General features: G+C 39.3%; 1 protein-coding gene across 34 annotated transcripts in view; it reads left to right on the forward strand.

The window, feature by feature from the left end:
* LOC101949767 (SWI/SNF-related matrix-associated actin-dependent regulator of chromatin subfamily E member 1-related-like) overlaps positions 1-20,113 on the forward strand; it is a 52,703-nt gene that overhangs the window by 11,638 nt on the left and 20,952 nt on the right. For 9 of the 34 annotated variants that reach the window (XM_065598228.1, XM_065598230.1, XM_065598237.1 and 6 more), the window contains 4 exons: positions 7-65; positions 2,742-2,850; positions 5,003-5,195; positions 15,937-17,096. In XM_065598228.1, coding sequence (XP_065454300.1) covers positions 7-65; positions 2,742-2,850; positions 5,003-5,195; positions 15,937-15,991 — 416 coding nt within the window. In that variant the 3' untranslated portion in view covers positions 15,992-17,096. The other 25 variants (XR_010601934.1, XR_010601938.1, XR_010601936.1 and 22 more) reach the window with 14 other exon arrangements.

The raw sequence follows: 20,113 nt of genomic DNA on the forward strand, positions 1-20,113 counted from the left end.
CTTCAGGAACAATATCTATAGGAAGTAGATCTGAGAATGAAGCTCTTGCTTTGTCAACAATAGATGTAAGTACATTGAAACTGTATTTGAGGTGAGGGTGGGAGGGAGGAAGTTGATAAGTTTTAACTAATTAATGTCAGCTAGCTTATTTTAATAATGACATACAGTGTTGTACTCACACAAAAACTATTCTAAAAGAATGTTAACGTCACAAAGTCAAGTACTCAAAATTTAGGAAAGGCCAGAATTAAAGATTGTCTTTGCAACCCTATTTTTACCTCCTTGTGTGCATGCCTTATGATTAGGGCTTCTGAATTTTGATTTTAACACTTCCAATATAAAAAAATAAAATTAAATTGGTGTTTATCCAATGAACAGCAGAAATGGCTATTTTTGTCTACAGTAGAACCTCAGAGTTATGAACACAAGAGTTGCAAACTGACTAGTCAACCAGACACCTCATTGGGAATCAGAAGTACACAGTCAGGCAGCAGAGACCAAAAAAAAAAAAAAAAAAGCAAATACAATACTGTGTTAAACATAAACTACTAAAAAAATAAAGGGAAAGCAGCATTTTTCTTATGCATAGTAAAGTTTCAAAGCTGTATTAAGTCAATGTTCAGTTGCAAATTTTTGAAAGAACCACCATAATGTTTTGTTCAGAGTTATGAACAACCTCCATTCCCAAGGTGTTAGTAACTCTGAGGTTCTACTGTAATGACTTGTCTATGTGGATCAGTAATTGTTTATTACAGGGATGCAATTTCTAAAGTGCACTAATGTGTTGTGCATTAATTGTCCTGTGTAGACCCTGTTGGTGCACACTGAAGGTACATCTACACTGCACACTTCTTTTGGCAGTGTGTAGAGTACATCCACTACATGCTCCCCTGGCACAGGTATAAATAGCTGTATAGATGGTGAGGCACTACATAAGCAAGGGAAGTCATGCCTGAACCCTGTGGCTATGTTCCCTACACGGCACTCTTTTACCCAAGCATTGCCTCCATCGTCATCACTGCTATTTTAGCAGTGCCTTCCCCACTGCTGGAGCCTTTCCCCACCAGAGCCTTTCACTGATGTGTAGCTACATGCCACAGTGTGGACACAGCCTGCGTTTCAGTACAGCGGGTAGCAACACATTCACAACACGCTACCGCAAGTGATGTGCAGTCTAGACATAGCCTAAATGTTCCTTAGTGCACTTTAATGTAGTGCTGTTTGAAATAGTGCTACATTAAAGGGCGCTATGGAACGTTTACAAAGGGATTACTCATACTAGTATATTCTAGTGTAGTAAGTAATGTATATAATTTACATTATTCAATACAGTATATACAAAGAGAGAGCTCCAAAAAACCGCAATTTTTGGACATCTTCAGAAAACTCAATAATTGCTAAAAATAAACTCCCCAAAATAAAATTATTAAACCCTGAAAAACAGAAGCCCTATGATAAATCTTTAACTAAATGATCACATATTACTTTTCCCATTAGGATTCTTCCTCATTCAGTGCACAGGATGGACGATGCTCAGTGCATGAATCAGTGTTGCATATAATCCTTTGTCTGATTTAAAAAAAGCAAAACCAAATTCTTTTACTTGGAATTGTGGCGACTTGAAATCTGCATTCACTTGAACATAAAGCTGTGACAAAAATTTATGGAAAGTAATTGCTCTATTGAATATACTCAATTATTTTTCAAATGTACTGCTAATAAGTGTGTGACCTGAGGCAGGCTACCAAGCTAGCTGAAGAGCTGGGAGTAGAAACTATTTCTCCATACTCATAGTGCCAATCTCTCTCCACGGGATCAAAGTGACTCTTTACATGGACTATTTTATTCAGTTGTTTTACTGTGCATGTTATTCTGTCACACTTAAAGCAGGCTCTCTTGGCTGCATATCTCTATTGTGGCAGCCTAATTTTTCTTATTTCATTCACTGTACATGCCTCAGCACTAATACTGCACCATACATCTGGATAACTGTAAGCATCTTTTTCCCAGGGTGGCACTTTACACCTGGTTTGTGTTTTATAGTGACCTACCTTCTGTTTTAGTGACTTCTAACCCTCATTACAGCACATTTATTTGTTATCAGCTTAGGGGCTTGACCAGTAAACCAGAAGACAATAATAGTGCTCTCCTTTGACATTATTGCACATTTCAGCACTTCCTTAAAGGAAGAAATAAAACCACTTAGGCCCAAATCCTCTGCACAGCCCAAGTAACTTATCTCAGTACTGATGATCTCCTGTGAGAAAAAGTGGATGGAATCCTGCACCCCAGGCAACAAAGCTGCTTTGGGGGTGGAAGTCCACAGAAAATGGACTAAAAGACTTGAATAGCAGTGGATTCTCCTGCCTCCACTTTCACCCACTGCAGCCTCGAATATCCCCAGAGTGACAGGGCAAATGAGCTCCTATGGTGAAGTCCAGTTAAACCAGTATCACTGTCGCCATGGAGAGTTTTACCTGTGTCCATGGAGTCAGGATTTGCCCCCAAAACCAAAAAAAAAAAACCAACAAAAACCTACATAATTCTCATTGTCTTATGAAATCTCTTTGTGACCCATGCCTTGATGGGATTTGGTTTGTATTAGGAGCAAAGGCAGTTTCAGGGTTTTTTTGTTTTGATTTTTTTGCTTGCAGTAGGTAATGTTTCTTAATTACTCATTATTTAGCAGATATTGACAGATCCTTCTAATTCTCCCTATTCTGCCTCTTTCATCAAAACAGAGAGATGAAAGCAATGACCTGTATTGTCGGACATGTAACCAGTTTTTCAGCTCTTTTCATAACAAGAAAGAACACCTTATGGGAAAGCAACACTTACAGAATTTAACAGGTAGTGTTAAAATGATTTTCAATTGTATGCTAATCAAGCTAGTTTGCAATTCAAACGGACTATCAACTGGTAATGGTACTAATATAAGATGGTTCACAAATCTAGTGTATTAAATAGCTGGCTGTTAGAGCACATAGCATTTTCATAATTATAATCGGTGTCCCATTATAAGACTGATTTTTCTCAAATATATACTTTGTAACTGAAAAAGAAAAATCATCATGCTGTCACATTTTTTATTGACTGGAATTTTTTTTAAATAATTAAGTGTATTTAGAAATTAAAAAATTAGACTAATTTTTCTTAATAATTTTGTGAGTTAATATTTTGTATCATCTGCTTTTCCCTCTAGCAGCCCAGTGATCTCACAAAATTCTAATTCATAGGAACTTCAGCTTGTGCATCAGGCAGCTTTCAAGGAAAGGAATAATAAAATGTTCAAGAAATTGCTATTTCTAAAACTAGGCACAAAACTCCATTCTGTGATGGCCCTTGTCATAGATGAGATATTTCAATGACAAAAGCACGGAGACTCTGATTTTTGCTTGTGATGGAGCGTGCTTGACTCATCTAGGATTTTCACCACCCTTTCAAACGTACCAAGTGATCTGTTTCATTTTCTCTGACACAATTTTCTTACGATTTCAGTACTAGTCGGAGAACTGGGATTTTGGTTTCCTACAATTGATAGCTTGGCAAGTACTACCACTCCTTCTGTTTGATATGACCTAGTCTTTCCACCTTTAAAAAATTGGGAAAATAAAATAAAAATTTAAAAAAAAATGAGTAGGCAGTTCCAAAAAACCAAAACCACTTTGATTTTAAAAGGATAAGGGTGCTAAGTGTGAACAGGACACTTGCCTATCATATCACTTTCAAAACCCAGGCATTTCCTTATTAATGTATTTGCTTTTATTTGTTTGTTTGCTTCACATTGTAAATCTTAAGGAGCCCACATAATGAATGCATTATTCTTATTGAGAAAAGGAAATGCATATGGCATCGCAACAAAACCTTAACTCTGATAATAATGCTATTGGTTCTACAGTAATTAAAAAAAAAAAAATCACAAAACCCTCTAGGGAAAAATAAGTAGTGACATACGTACACATTAGTGGTTGGGAGGGATAGCTCAGTGGTTTAGCATTGGCCTGCTAAACCCAGGCTTGTGAGTTCAATCCTTAAGGGGACCATTTAGGAATCTGGGGCAATAATCTGTCTGGAGATTGGTCCTGCTTTGAGCAGGGGGTTGGACTAGATGACCTCCTGAGGTCCCTTCCAGCCCTGCTATTCTATTCTAAGTCCATATACATATATTTGTACAAAATCAACAATATTGTACTATTTTACTATTAAAATACATGTATAGCAGTATTTCCAAAACAGACCAATTATAATTATTATACAAAAAAATTTCTACTACCAATTGATAAATATATTTAACTGATACTTGCGAGTTTATACTAGAAGATGACCTCTGAAAGTGTGTTTTGAACTTCAGTGCCTATAAAGCTCACTGATTTCAGAGGTACCCTGGAGAGACCGGACTGCAGCATGTACAGCCATGGTCTTGAGTATGGGGTCTGAAATCCAGTCTATTAGATAGTTTAGGTGGGTTGTCTGATGATAACATGCTGAAAGGCCAGCTATTCTGCAGAAGCTTTATGTTGGAATCGTCTCTTTTTTCCATGATTTAACAAAATGTAAATTACTGGCTCAATTTGACTTCATAAGGTCCCTTTTACACATCAAAGTTTTGCTAGTCTAATAAATGTTATATAATATCAGGTTATTTCTGTGTATAAAAAAAAAAGTATAATCACCAATAAAGGGAGCGAGGGGAATACATCACCAATAAAATATCAACAGCTACCAGAACATTGTATTTAGAATAGTTCACTATTTTTCCCTGTTCTGTGTGTAAGGAAATGTAGAATGCTGTCGCATGGTAACCGTTGGTATGTGGTGACTGTTTAGTGCTCACCACTGTACCATCTAAAAGTTTTACTTCATATAAAAACTTAAACTACAGTCAGGCAAATCTTGGTTATTCCACAAATGTGGAATACAGCAACGTCTTTGATTTAAGAAGAATTAGTTAATTTTTGGAACCTGTTTAATTGTTTTATTTATTTTATTTTTTTTTGTCCAGGAGAGTTTGAAAAAGAAACTGCTGAGTTCTCTAAACATCAGAAACTGCAAGAAGAAAAGGAGGAAAAAGATGAGTCAGAAGAAGAAATTGACTCTACAGATCTGTTTCAGTTTGGGGGCCTGACCTCCCAGAAGAACTTTGCGTCATCTGATTTTTGTTTTTTTGCAGGCGTTTATCTTCAGACTTCTGAAATGTAAGTTGTATATTCTGTAAAGTAAGTTGCAGAGAGAAGTCTTTTTTTGATACTAAATGTCATCAAACTGGAGCCAGAGGTGATCCCCATCACTAGGACAATATTATTCGAGACCCATTACCTCAGAACAGCCTCAGCCTCAGAAGAAATCGGTATCCAGTTCTTCAAAGTCTGGAGTGTGGAACTCTTCTACAGAAGGTCAGTCCTGTACTTTTGCCTCGCTGCTTCCTAGTATTGGCTCATACAAACAGACCTAAGCTGTCAATTCAGTCCGTTCCCAGTGACTGTTGAGACTGCTACCTTGTTGGCTGCAACAGAGTGGTTATCCCTGATTCCTGCAGATCAGCAGCCTACATCTGTTCCAACTATGCCAGAGGCTATGCTGTGGCTGTCAGTACTGCCTTCACCTTTGCTTCAGGCTGAGGACCCTCATCTAGGCTAGGTGCAGTTCCCCATTGGCACTGGAACACTCTAGTCAGGCTCCATCACCTTTGGGCCTGGTACCAACTCTTTACATCTTCTGGGCTGATACCAGCTCCTCCATGCCACACTTTACTGGTGGCTAGGAAGCCATCCATTCTTCCTCCAGTATTGCGTCCTTGACATGGATCCAGACCTTGGTCACCGTGGACCCCTCCTGGTTCCTGGAATACTCTGATTCCTCATCAGACTCCAAGGTAGACTCTTAGGTATCCTGATACTGAGAGTCTAGAGCTTCCTCACATTCCCATTCCTGCACTCACTGACAGGGTTCTGAGAGGACCTTAGCCAGGGATTGGGATGCTTGGGACAGATGTGCCTAGGGCCCAGTCCTCTACAGTGCCCTCAGTGCCTCTACTGGATGCCCAGGGGGATGCCTCCAGGTTCCAGATCTACTTCACCACTTCCCAATACAAGTAGGTCTTCCAGGAGGGGGCCTTCTCCTGCCAGTACTGGGAGACCAGTCACGGTTCATATCAGTGAGCCTTTGGACCTCAAGCTCAAGACTTCTTTCAGCCCATTCCAGAACAGTATAACCCATTTTGGGCCAAAAGAGCAACCTTGGGAGCTTTCACCCTTGCCGGTCATGCAGGCATCCTGCTCATCACCTGATGAGGTCCTGGTACCAGAAAGATCCTCCCAGGTACTGGATGACTGTAAGATACATCAGGAGCTCCTCAAGAAGATGGCAGCCTCCCTGGGCATTCACACTGTTTGATTGATATTCTCCATGCCACCGCACCAGGAAGGTTGTCCTGCCCATAAGTTAGGCCATTATGCAGCCGTCCAAAACCATCTGGTAAATCCCTGCCTCCATTCCAGTTGTAGTCAAAAGAACAGAACATAAATATCAGGTTCTATTCCAGGGGTTCAAACAGTTCTGTTTATATCCCTCACCAGATTCACTTGTTGTGACTGTGGTGAGTGAGAGGAGCCATCAGGGCAGAGATGAGGCTACCCTCCAGGACAAAGATGCCAAAAAGCTTGGTAGAAAAATGTATTCTACAGCAAGTTTATAATTTCACATTACCAGCCATGACACTGTGTTGTCACAGTGTAATTTTTCAAAATGGGAGGCAATATCTCAGGTTGCTGGCAGACTACCGAAAGACTCCAGTCACTCATTGCAGAGGGACGCCTCATTTCTCAATCAGTTCTACGGCTTCTTTAAATGTTGCAGATTTTACAGCTAGGGCCATGGCAACAGTGGTGACTGTGCACAGATCCTCCTGGCTGCAGTCCTCCAGGATTCCTGGGGAGATGCAACAGACAATTGATGACTTTCATTTCAAGGGATGTGCTCTGTTCTCATCTAAAACAGATAAGGCTTTGCATACACTAGTGGACTCAAATAGTATTGAAATCCTTGGGCCTCTATATGGTGATGACAGAGGAGACAAGATATCGTCTTCAATACCAACCCAAACAGTAATACTATCCTTTTTTGTTAGGTTGACCAAGGTCACAGAGCAGAAAAATGATGCCTTCTACTTCCTTGCACTCTTCAGCTTGGCAGCCACAGGCCCCAAATTAGTCATTTTTACTCTTATGTCTCAGATGGCATGCTATTTGACCTGGATCTCATTGGTCTGTCCCCATCTTTCTGGGGCAGGTTGTCCTTTTTCCTACATGCCTGGCAGGCCATCACCTCAGACAAGAGGGGGCTAAGCATGGTGAAATTGAGATATACCCTCCAGTTCCTTTCTATCACCACCCATAATCCTCTGCATAAGGACAAGTAGAGTTTCCGCAGAGCATTGGCTGTTTTCCTGGATAGGACAAAACCCTTTTGGGCGTCTGCCCTGCTCTGCATTTCTTATGCAGAACGTCTGAGAGGTCATCTGGTTACAACTGAGAGTCACTCATAATGGATCACCAACTGCATTACAAAGTGTTATGCTGTCAAAGGAGTAATGCCTCCTGACAAACTTACGATGCGTTCGACCAAGCATGTTTGACCTCAGCAGCATTTGTGGCTAACATCCCAATTATGGATCACTGTAGAGCAGTGATACAGTGTTAGACTCAGACGTTCACCAGGCATTATGCAATGTCTACTGTATCCCAGGAGGATACAGATATAGGGAAGGCAGTCCTACAGTCCCTGTTACGCTGAGACTCCGAGCCCCACCCCTAGGGTAACAGCTTGGCAGTGACCTACAGTGTGGATACATGCAGGCACTCAAAGAAGAACAAACAGTTGCCTTCTTGTAACTGTTCTTTGAGATGTGTTGCATACGTCAATTACACAACTCACCCTCCTTCCCTGACACATCAGAGTCTACCATTGGTTCTGGTGCAAAGGAACTGAAGTAGGGGAGGAGCAACTTTGCCCCTTTATACCCTCACTTTGGAGCACAAGGAACAGAGTGGGTGGGGCCGCCCCTATGCATACAACTAGGAAAAACTCTCATGCACCGGTGTATGCAATGCACACACACTACAGCGTAATGGAACACATCTCAAAGAACAAGTTACAAAAAGATGAGTAACCATATTTTATCTTTATTTCAATACCTTGATAGTCATCTGGCATGCTGTGACTGTATAGTAGTTCACCTTTGCTGTCATATATCTTTGCTATGTAGCGACCTCTAACTTTGAAATTGACCCTTAGTGGGCAACTTTGGTGTAGGTATGGTTAGCTGTAATTTCAGTTCTGTTTCTTTTCAAAGGTATGTAGAAAATATTACAAACTGAATTGAAAATTATTTTTTAACAGTTAGAGAGTTTGAACTTTGTGAACTAAAAAGAAGTTTGACAAAGGCATATGAAGAACAGGAAAGTTTAAAAAAGCAGTTGGAGGATCTAAAGGTAAATAATCCGATGTCTGAACATCAAGCGTGCACACAGACATTAAGGTTTCTGTTCCTTTTGTAATCCTACTCTACTTATATGAATTTTCTGGTGAGTCTTTCTGTACTCTGAAAACATTTGAGATCTGGTGTAAATTGGCACAGTTCCATTCAATTCAGTGAAGCGACAGCAGTTTAAACTAGCTGAGGCTCTGTCCCTTTGTTATTTTATATCACTCTTGTTATTCATCTCTGAATTCTTTGAGGTATGTAATGTCCAGAACTGAACTGGTGAGGCCCAAGTACAGCAGAATAACCACTCCATTTGTCTTGCAGGTAATACTCCTGTTAATGCATTCCAACGGCCTGATCCTGCGGACAGGCATATGGACTTTTACCCCCACATGGAGTCCTGTTGATTTCAGTGGGACACTTGAGAATGAGGCTTTGTGTGTCCATGTCAATTTGAGTGTTGAGGCCCAATATGGCATTTGATTGTTTGTGACCAGCATTAAATTTAGCCGGATTCAGACCTGTTGTCAGCAGGTCAACTCCACTGAAGCAAGGAGTTCCTCATTTACACCAGGTCTCTCTTTGGCCTTTCTTTTCATGATCCACTTTAATTCTCAGGTCTTTCTTTGCTGCTCTTTTTCTATCGCTTCCTACCCAGTTGTCTCTCATTTTTACCATTATGTTCATTACTACTCAACTTCTTGAATTTCGAATAATTTGTACTTCAGTTTTAATCAACTGGCTCAGTGTGATGTCTGGTTTCTCTCATTCATATGCATGTTCTTGCATTTGCAAATCTCAACCCCTTTGTAGTGAAAAAATAATTTGTCCTCCCCCTATCAGATTCCACTTTTGTACAAATGAGAAATGATGAAATTACCAGAATAACACTTGGGAATAGAACCAAAAGTCAAATAACTTTTTCATTACCATGCTGAATTTATCTGATTAGTTCCATTTAGCAAATGGGTTCTGTGGGCCAAATGCTCAAATCTGGGAATAAAAATGAAATTTATTTTCTCATTTTTTTTATGTACTGCGAGATGACTGTGTTATGTTCTTAAGCTAAAACACCTTTTGTGCAATTTTAGAATCAGCAGTTGAAGTTGGAAACGGATTTTGCATCCATAAAGGCATATAGCGGTACTTTAGAAAAAGAGTTTGAAAATTTAAATATGGTTCCAATGCTGTTCCAGTTTCATCTGCAAATAGTGGACACTAGTAAGTCAATTTTTTTTTCCTGTGGTTGATCTTTTGTTTCACTATTGTTCAACAGATACCATTAAAATCTTCTTCTGAGATAGTTTCTGTGAATATGATCATGGGACTTCTGGGTCATCGACAGCATGTCAACACTACAATATAACACCCGCAGCTGGCCCACATCAGCTGACTTAGGCTACAGGGCTGTTTAATTGTGGTGTAAATATTTGGGCTTGGGCTCTAGGACCCCATGAGGGGGAAGGTTTTTTAATTGCAGTATAGACACCCTGACTCCAGTCCCTTGCTGTCACAGGCAACCACATTCCGTTCATAAGCTTGTCAGGTTTTCTCTTATATTTAGTTAGGTTGTTTTCCCCCATTACTTCTGTTGAAAGGCTGTACCTGAACTTTACTGCTCTGATGGTTAGAAAACTTTTAATTTCCTGCCTACATGTACTAGTCATGTACTGTTTGTTCTTCTGCCAACATTGTTCTTGAGATTAAATACCCTCCCTGGTGTTTACGCCCCTGATTTATTTATAGAGAGCAATCATATTCCCTCTCAGCCTTCATCTTGCTAGCCAAGAGCTTTTAGTCTCCTCTCGTAAGATGGGCTTTCATTCACCTGATCATCCTAGTAGCCCTTCTCTGCACCTGTTCCAGTTTGAATTCACTTTCTTGAACATGGTTGACCAAAATTATACATAGTGTTCCAAATGAGATCTTACAAGTGCCTTTCTCAATAACATTAATACTTTCCTATCTCTACTGGAAATATCTCGCCTGATATATCCTAGGATCACATTTGCCTCTTTCATGCTGGCATCATATTGCTGGCTCATAGTCATCCTGTGGTCAACTAATATACCCAGGACTTTCTCCTCCTCTATTTCCAACTGATGAGTCCCCAGCACATAGCTGAAATTCTTATTAATTCCTAAGTGCATGACCTTGCACTTCGTACTATAAAATTTCATCTTACTTCTATAACTCCAGTCCTCCAGGTCATTCAGTTCCTCCTGTATAATATTCCAGCTTTTATACATTTAATCTGTGCCATGTTAATTTTATATTATTCTTGTATTTTAATCAAAATGTTATGCGATGCCAAGTCAAACGTGTTATAGAAGTCTAAGTATATTACGTTAACACTTACCTTTAGCAACCAATTGTGTAATCTCATCAAAAAGATTATCAAGCTAGTTTGACAAGATCTGTTTTCCGTAAACCCAGGTTGATTTGCATTAATTACCATTTTTTATTAACTGAGTCCTGCATCAACTGCTCCTTTATCTTACCCAGGATCAATATCAGGCTGACAGGCCTATATTTACCCAGGTCATCCCATTTACTTGGGAAGTTAGTCTCCTGTAATGACACAGTTTCCAGTAATATTTATAGCTCTAATAATAATAAAGAGATCTCTATCCATATGCCAACCAAGCCCTAAGAATCTGCTATAGAACTACTACAATCCTTCACCAAAGTTATTTTGATCCAAAACAATTCTGTTTTACCCATGCAATCACTTCTTATTTCTTTACAGTCTACCACGTTATTGATACACAATGCAACTCCACCACCCTCACTTTTACTTCTTTCTCTCCTGAACAGCACATACCCTTCAATACCTGAATAACAGTCACGATTGCTATTCCATCATGTTTCTATTCTTTCAATATCTGGTGTCACGTCCTGTACTGGGTGTTCTAATTCCTCCATTTTGTTGTCCAGGTTCCTTACATTATTGGACAAGCATCATTCTCTCTGACCTCACCCTGTTGCTAGCCAGATTAGTTATAGTCCTTTTGCTTCCCATGGTCCTATGCTCAAGTGTTCTGAATTAAAGCTGGAATAGTTACCACAAGGAAACGAAAATGTAAAGCCCTTCTGGACTGGATCCCACCATATCTTACTGAGCTTTTGACTGTCACAGTTACCAGGCAACTGCATCTCTGACCCCTCCTGATTTCTTCTTGCATACCCCCTCCCTAAGTCCCAGGCCTCGAGCCATCACCTCTCTCTTGCAGTGGGATCATGTGATGGTTGCACAACCATGGTTTCCCTCCACATGTCTGACTTATGTCAACTCCCTGCAAAATTATATAAATGTGTTCATGTAATAATGAGATCCACAGCTGTACATTAACTATTTCAGTGATAGAGCGCAATATCCTTTAAATCTGGCATTCTAGAATTTGAGATGTCTTTGTTGAGGACAAATAAAGAATGCAGATTGACCTAGAGAGAACAGAAGTGCCCAAAACTGAGTAGCATAGAAGTATGGATAGAAAGTTAGGAAACAAGGTTCATCTTGGAAAAATTAATCCTCCTGGAAAAAAATTATCCAACCATTATATGCTTAATGGGGGACAGATCCTTGAAAAGCAGTAATGCTAGAAAAAGATCCAAAGGTGATAATGCACAGCAATGCAATATAACAGCAAAACAGCCAGTCTGTGTATTGGGTTGCATATACGCAGTGGTATCATGTATCAAGGAGATGATAGTTGCTCTCTCTGCACCAGTGGTGAGACAACTCCTGTTATATGGAGGTAGGTCAAGATGCTGGTAAACTAGAAGGAAGTCCAGAGAAGATTAACAAAAATTCTTGAGACTGTAATGATAATTAAATAAATAATAAATTAATGGAGATATCCCATCTCCTAGAACTGGAAGGGACCTTGAAAGGTCATCGAGTCCAGCCCCTGCCTTCACTAGCAGGACCAAGTACTGATTTTGCCCCAGATCCCCAAGTGGCCCCCTCAAGGATTGAACTCACAACCCTGGGTTTAGCAGGCCAATGCTCAAACCACTGAGCTATCCCTCCCCCCATATATTCTTTGATATATGAAGAAAGAATGAAACAGCTAAACAGGAATAGCATGACTCTAAGACAATAGAGGTATATGATAACTATGTACAAGTGTTTGTAGAGTATAAAAAGCAAGTAAGGAAAGAATTGTTCTAGGGTAGTCTCAATGGTTATAACTAGAGCTGATCGGATAAGACTGAGGAAAGGAAAAATTAGGGTGAATATCAAGTAACAGCTTTTGGTAATGAGATCTGTTAGACTTTGAAATGGACTTTTAAGGAAAGACAAATTGATAGAACCCCTGTTGCTTGTCACCTGACACTAGACCAGGGGTCGGCAACCTTTCAGAAGTGGTGTGCCGAGTCTTCATTTATTCACTCTAATTTAAGGTTTGGCATGCCAGTAATATATTTAAACATTTTTAGGAGGTCTCTCTCTATAAGTCTATATTATATAACTAAACTATTGTACGTAAAGTAAACAAGGTTTTTAAAATGTTTAAGAAGCTTCATTTAAAATTAAATTAAAATGCAGATCTTATCAGTTTAGTGCAGTGGTTCTTAACCTGGGGTGCATGCACCCCCAGGGGGTGCAAGACGTGAGATTTTTTTAGAAGGTAAATCATCGAAAACACAAATTAAGCACAGGCACATAAGAACAACTACTTTGTTTCATCAAACCTATGTATTTATTAACATTATACATGTTCTAACGATTACTGTAATATACAAACAAAGTTTTTAAGTTTTCAAGTTTTTAAGCTAATTGTAGTGTAATTTTTGATAAGGGCTGCAGAGCGCTGGGACCAGGCCAGGAGCAGAGCCTGGGCTGGCTGCCGGTACCCTAGGCTGGCAGGGGGGCTGAGCAGGACTGGAGGCCCGGACCCTAACTGGCAAGGGGCCGGGTGGCTGGAACCACAGACCAGCAGCGAGGTGAGCGGGGCTGGCAGCTTGTATCCCAGGCTGGCAGCAGGCTGAGCTGGGCCGATGGCCGGGACCCTGGCTGGAAAGGGGACAGCGGCCGGAACCCCAGACCAGCAGCGGGCTGAGCGGCTCAGGTTGCCGACCCCGCACTAGACTGAACAAAATACTTAGGGTGAGATCCAGGCCCCATTGAAATCAATGGCAAAACTCTCATTGACTTCAGCAGGACAAGATCTGCTCCTTAATGTTCTTTATGCAACAATCCTGTGTTGCCTTCCATGGCTTAGATAAGATAACCTAATAGATCTCCTCCATTTCTAAATTCTGTGGGTTAAATACTGAAATCCTTAACTCAGGCAAAATGACCCTTGACTCCAAAAAGAGCCCTACCTTCAGGATTTAGCCTTATGGACACTTTCTGATACAAACTACAATATGCTAAAAGCCAAGGCCTGAGAGCTCTTTTGATGTATGGTTCCCTTTGCTCACAACTGAACTTGATGTCTGAATCTTCTCACCTTTCTTTTTTTTAATAAGTACTTATAATAAGGGTTTTGCATAAAGTGAGACTGTGCAGCCCTGTACTATGTTAAGTGGCTATATGAAGTCATTGACACTTCAGAAACAGTCAAACAATACAGTTGCTTTATTACATATGAAAATTTCAAAGACCAAAAAATGGAGGCAGTGAGATGATCACGAATATATAACAGACTATTATTTTTGTTACAGTACCTTCACATAGAGCCTTGAGTGGAAACATCTGTAGTTATTAAATCTTTTACACTTTTTTATATTTGCAAAGAACAGCTCAATTTTTCACCCTTTTTGTCAGTTGGGAGCATTATTTCCATATGAAAATAATTTTGTCCAGTACTTATTCAAATTACTTTGCTTACGGCTGCTATAATTCCCAATTTTCATTACCTTTCATTATCCAGCAGTAGCTCCTCACTTTAAACTGGCACCATATTAATACTCTGCAGTTGCATAGAAGTGAACATCTAAAATGTACCAGTTGTCAGGTTGTTAATAACAAAAAGTAGCTGCTTTTTAAACATGCTTGTTTAGCATAAAACTAAATTACAATCATTTGTTTTGCAAGTAGTATTGTACTTGTCACTGGCATAAATAAAACGTGTGATTGTACTTTAAAATGTAGCTGGAATTGTGGTTATTTGATTTAACTATTCCATCTGCATCACTTGCCTATCTGGGATGAAAGTCTAGCATTTTTTCTTCCTCCAGAATACTTCGCACAAACAAGCGGAAGGTGTTTGTTGTTGTATCAGATATGAAAATGTGAAAAGTTCCTTTGCACTAGTCCTGCCTCCGATGACCAGAAATGATACAAATATCAGATGGCAGGTCCTCAGCTGGTGTAAATGGTCAGACCTGTTGTCTGCTGGAGATAAGATAATTTATACTAGTTGCAGATCTTCCCCCAGGATGTGTGAGAGAGGAGGGAATGCAGCTGGGAGGCAATTAGAGAGGGAGCTTAAGAGATTTTGTGGGAGGGAATCTACAACTGGGATAAGGATGGAGTGAGGAACCTGAATTTCAGAGGCAGCTGGGGAGGAATTTGAGGCAATCTTGTGATGAAAGTAGATGTGAGAGAAACTGGGAGACTTTTCAAAAGACAGGAGGGAGTCTGCATCTGGGGGAAGAGGTTTGGGGACCTCTGCATAGTCTGGAATCAGGATAATTGGAGAGGTAGGTGAGAAGGATGACCCAGGACACTTGTATGTGGGAGGGTGCAGAGGCAGTGCAGTGAAAGAGCCATAAGAACATGTGGATGGAGTCAGGAGACAGTTGGAAGTGGAAATAGATAATAGAGGCAGGAAGCAATTTCTCAGTTCTTGCTTCACAATCAGGAGAACACATTTTTGGAAATGTGTATTGAAGGGAGACAACACTGTCACAGGGAAGTGCTGGAAAATAAAAAATAGTTTTAAAGAAACCATTCTGGCTACAGTTTCAGGCAGTGGGAGAAAGGTAGTAAGTGTCTGTAATCTCCACAGCAACTAGACTCAGCTAAGAGAGCACACTAAAAAACCCCTCATATCTAGATGGACAGAAGGAAAAACAAGATATTTTAAAAGGTATCGGAAATTCAAAGTACTATGAGAATTACGGGTCATCTCCTACAAGTGCTGATTTAGTACCACCTCCTCAGCAGCTTTGGCTAGTGGTGCTCCAGCTATTAACTAAAGCTGCCTCCCACTTTGGGCAAAATTTCCGAGGGAATGAGGTGGCAAGAACACCTGCACTCATTCAGGTGTGTGTAGCTGAATGATATGAAAGAATAATTTGTAATTGGTTAAATTCTACATCTTGAAGGCTTACAGAATGTTGAAAGTATCCATTTGTATGCTTGGGTATTGCATATTAAGTGCATAGGGTACAATATATGATGGGTCTAGAGTATGTTAATCTTCAATTTCTGTTGCTTTCTCTGCAATGAGACAAGTAGTCATCCAGTTTTTCATCAACTCTTTTCTCTCTCACCATAGCAACACATGCATAAAACAATCTGACCTTGTTGTAGAAGAGTGGTTTTGTCATTGAAGAACATTGTATCCTTTCAAACAAACAACAGCTGGCATTTACACCGTCTTGTTTAATGGCTCTGATGTCTTAAGGGCTGAAGGAACCTTGGTCCAGAAACTAACATTCTCCCCCTCACCCCCAACCTCTTGTCATCAGTTGTTTTGCTTTTGCAATCCAAATGTGAGTTTCAGAAAAATTAAGAAGAATGTTCCATATATTAAATTCCAAAACCAAAGTTAATTCAGCACTGTAGTTTGGATATTCTTTCTTCAGTGTATTTAAAATATCAAGTTATGTTTCCCACAGCAACTGTAATTTGTACGGGTCCCACTGAGAACATGCAGTTAGCTACACAAGATATTATATATGGTGGTAAAATTTTCTGCATTCATATCAGCACACCCCAGTTCAGTGAATTACTGTACTTAAGCATATGCCAAACTACACATGTGAGTATTCCCATTAAGATCAATGGGACTCATCATGTGTGGAGCTCCTAGGCATGTGCTTTAAATACCTTGCTGAATTGGAACTATGCAGCATGGCATATGGATGTATGCAGTTTGTAACAGGATCCTTAGATTGGAATTTCCCTACTTTTGAGCAATTCAGATCTTAACTACAATGTTTTATTAGAATTGTTTTGATTAAATTTAATTTATTGGTTGTTTTCAAAGAAAAGCACAATAGGAGAACTATGAGTGCATGTTCAGAGTGCATGTGTTACCTAGGGAGGTGGTGGAGTCTCCTTCCTTGGAGGTTTTTAAGGCCCGTCTTGACAAAGCCCTGGCTGGGATGATTTAGTTGGGAATTGGTCCTGCTTTGAGCAGGGGGTTGGACTAGATGACCTCTTGAGGTCCCTTCCAACCCTGATATTCTATGATTCTATTATATGATTCTATGAACATTTTTGCAGTGTTCAAAAGAATACACTGAACACTTGCTTTGATAACTGCTCAAATTCATATAAATGCATTTTGTACATGAGATTCAAATAAAAGTACTGAGTACATTTATCTGTATGTCTACAGGTATGTATGTACACACACAGAAAAAAATACAGCTTTTACTGCAATGTGCAGTTCTCCAAATCTAAGCTTGTTTTGGATTTTTTTTTTTTTTTTTACAGAGAAATTTAAGATTTGAAAAGATGGGAAAATTCTAACAAACATCATCCCTCTTCCATGAATATCTTCCCAAGTCTTTATTATTTTTAGGTAGCCTTCTGTGTTCTTCAGAAACACATAAAATATGACTGGTATTACATGATTTACTGAATATCATTATTTTTGTTTATGGCTGTTTTATGGTAAACTCAGTCATCTAAAACTAGTGGTTGTGTTTCATAAGCTGTTGTATTAAAGTAATAAATTGCAGTCACTTTACATTCTCCTTAACCCTGAAGCATAAACCAATATACCCTTTTAGCTAGTGCTGTAAATTACACTCCTCTGCTCTGAAGTTTGAAAATAAAAATAGCTAGGATGGAAAAGATGAGTGTGATGATATGGTCTTCTAGGTTCTTGCAAAAGTCTTTACCAGGATGGCGAATATAGGCATTTGAGGGAAGAATAAATCAGGAAGCTTGTTTGTTCACAGAGTTCCTGATGGATGAAAGGCTCAGAATGTACAGTGTACATCTTCTGGGCCCTTTTTTCATGTTATATTCAGCAGAAAGTATTTGTGAAGCTTTGCTCCTATATACCCTTTTGGGGGAAGCATGAGTTGAAGGAGAGTGCAGTCAGGTTCTACTTTCATAGGACTTGTAGAAATTACTACATGATGGAAAACTGAAGGTACAACTTCTGGGATGGATTCTGCTCATTGAAAACCCACAAGAACATTTGATGTGACATGTAAATATGAAGCATAAAATTGTGATTTGCTTTCAGCCCAGCTGTAAAGATGAAGGATGTTCTTTAAAATCTATAAAAAGAACAGGAGTACTTGTGGCACCTTAGAGACTAACAAATTTATTAGAGCATAAGCTTTCGTGGGCTACAACCCACTTCTTCGGATGCTATATGCTATATGCATCCGAAGAAGTGGGTTGTAGCCCACGAAAGCTTATGCTCTAATAAATTTGTTAGTCTCTAAGGTGCCACAAGTACTCCTGTTCTTTTTGAGGATACAGACTAACACGGCTGCTACCCTGAAACCTGTCTTTAAAATCTATATTAGATGACATTTTAGTGGCAGAACTTTGCAATTGTACCTTATTGTAGAAATGACTTCTAGCCATAGATATCTGTATTATTGGTTTTAATGATAATCATGTCATCTGTCAGATTTTTTTTTCCTAACTGTAAAATGAGTATACTTAACCTGTTTCAAGGATGTCCAAGATTAATTAATGAACCCAATGCTGCAAAATTCCTGCTCATGTGAGTAATACCATTGATTAATGTCAAAGTGATTACTCACAAGAGTAATGGCTAATCATACAAGGAAGGGGTTTTCAGGATAAACACTGAGTAGAAGTACTTTTATTAATTTTATAATGTAACAATACTCTTTCCCTTTATTAAAATCGTTTTTATAGATCTGGTCTGCAGCACTGAGGATGTACTATGGGACTGATATTTCAGCTCTTACTCACATGAGTATTCCCGCTTAGTGAGGGCTACTGTATTGGCCCTGTGTATGAGAGCAAACTGTTAAATTATACCAAAAAAATGATATTGTGTTAGCAGTAACATTATAGAATAGGGGGGAAATCTAGTATACTGCATATTAAAAAGTTTCTGTAATAAAAAGTCTATTTTTCTGATAGACCTGGTCAAAAAATGAGATGTAATTTTCATAACATTGACAAAAAATTCATCCTGCAGCTTTTCATTGGAATTTCTTTGAAAAATTTCATCGAAATGGTGAATTTTGAAAAAGTTTGACCATTTCGACGTATGATGGGTGAGACCCATAATATTGGAGGCTGATACTATCTCCTTATTTAATTGCAATGGGGGGGGGTGTAGAGTCTTCCAGCATAGCTCTGGACATTCAGTTCTAATTCTGTGCCGTATACTTTAATTGAATTTAAAAAGTAGCATGATACTCGACCAATAAAAAAAGGTTAATGTGTAAGATTACTACTGCAAGGTGCTGAGCTGTCTAAAACCCCATTGACTTCTGTGCAAGCTGGAGGTGGTCAATACCTATTGGGAGATAGTCAACACATTGCATGATTGGGGACTGAGATCTCAAATTGACATCAGGGATTGTTTCCTATTAAAATATTGTTTTAGAAACAAAGCACCTTTAATATCACATACTTAGACAACATTATTTGCCTTGAGTTCAAAATACAATACTTCCTCTGATATAAAAGCAGAAGATTAAGATGAGAAAGGACAAGTCCTCATCTTAGTTTTGCCCCCCTGCCCTTTGGACAGGAAACCTGCCCAATAACTCCATCCTGTGGAGTTATACCAGTAGAGGTCTTTGACAAAAAAGCAAAAGCACCTTTTCCCTGCCCAAGGTGTCTACAATATAATTATCCATTCAAATGTAATTACAGAATGGCTAAATTATTCTTAAACAATCCCAGTGTGTTTTCTGATAGACTCTTCCACATGCAAATAACCATAGATTAAAGTGGGTTCATGGGGGGGAAATGATGGTATGGGTGACAGAGCAGCTGCCTAGGACCTAAAAGAAGAGAGCAGCTACCTTCACTCATACATAAGGGATTTTATTTGGCCTAATTGAGGTGGTGTACTAGTAGGAATTAGTCCATGTGTGAATTGTTTGTACTTTGCTTTCATTGTTTAGACAGTTCAGTGTAATGAACTGTCAGTCTTTCCTCTATTATGGGTTTTACTTCTCAGTAGAGGCTTTTTCAAGCAAAGTTTTGTCTCCAAGGTTAATGCTGGAGGAGGTTTTCCCTTGGGACAGGCCAAAAAGGTTGGGATTTTGGAGCAGGGAATGAAGAAGTTGAGTTAACCCAGTTAAATCTTCCAGGAGGGGGTTCCTGTGTGTCTGGAAAACTCTCTTTTATTGAGAATCTGAACTAAATATGCTGGAAGTAGAGGAATTTAGGATGCAATATTTTGTGAGTTTGTATCTCTCTCTCTCTCTCTCTGCATAATAAACACTTGTGCACTGATTGGTCATTTTTCTTTGGGGACTATTTAATTTTCC

Source organism: Chrysemys picta, chromosome 5, assembly GCF_011386835.1.
Source record: "Chrysemys picta bellii isolate R12L10 chromosome 5, ASM1138683v2, whole genome shotgun sequence".
In the NCBI taxonomy this organism is placed as follows: domain Eukaryota; kingdom Metazoa; phylum Chordata; order Testudines; family Emydidae; genus Chrysemys; species Chrysemys picta.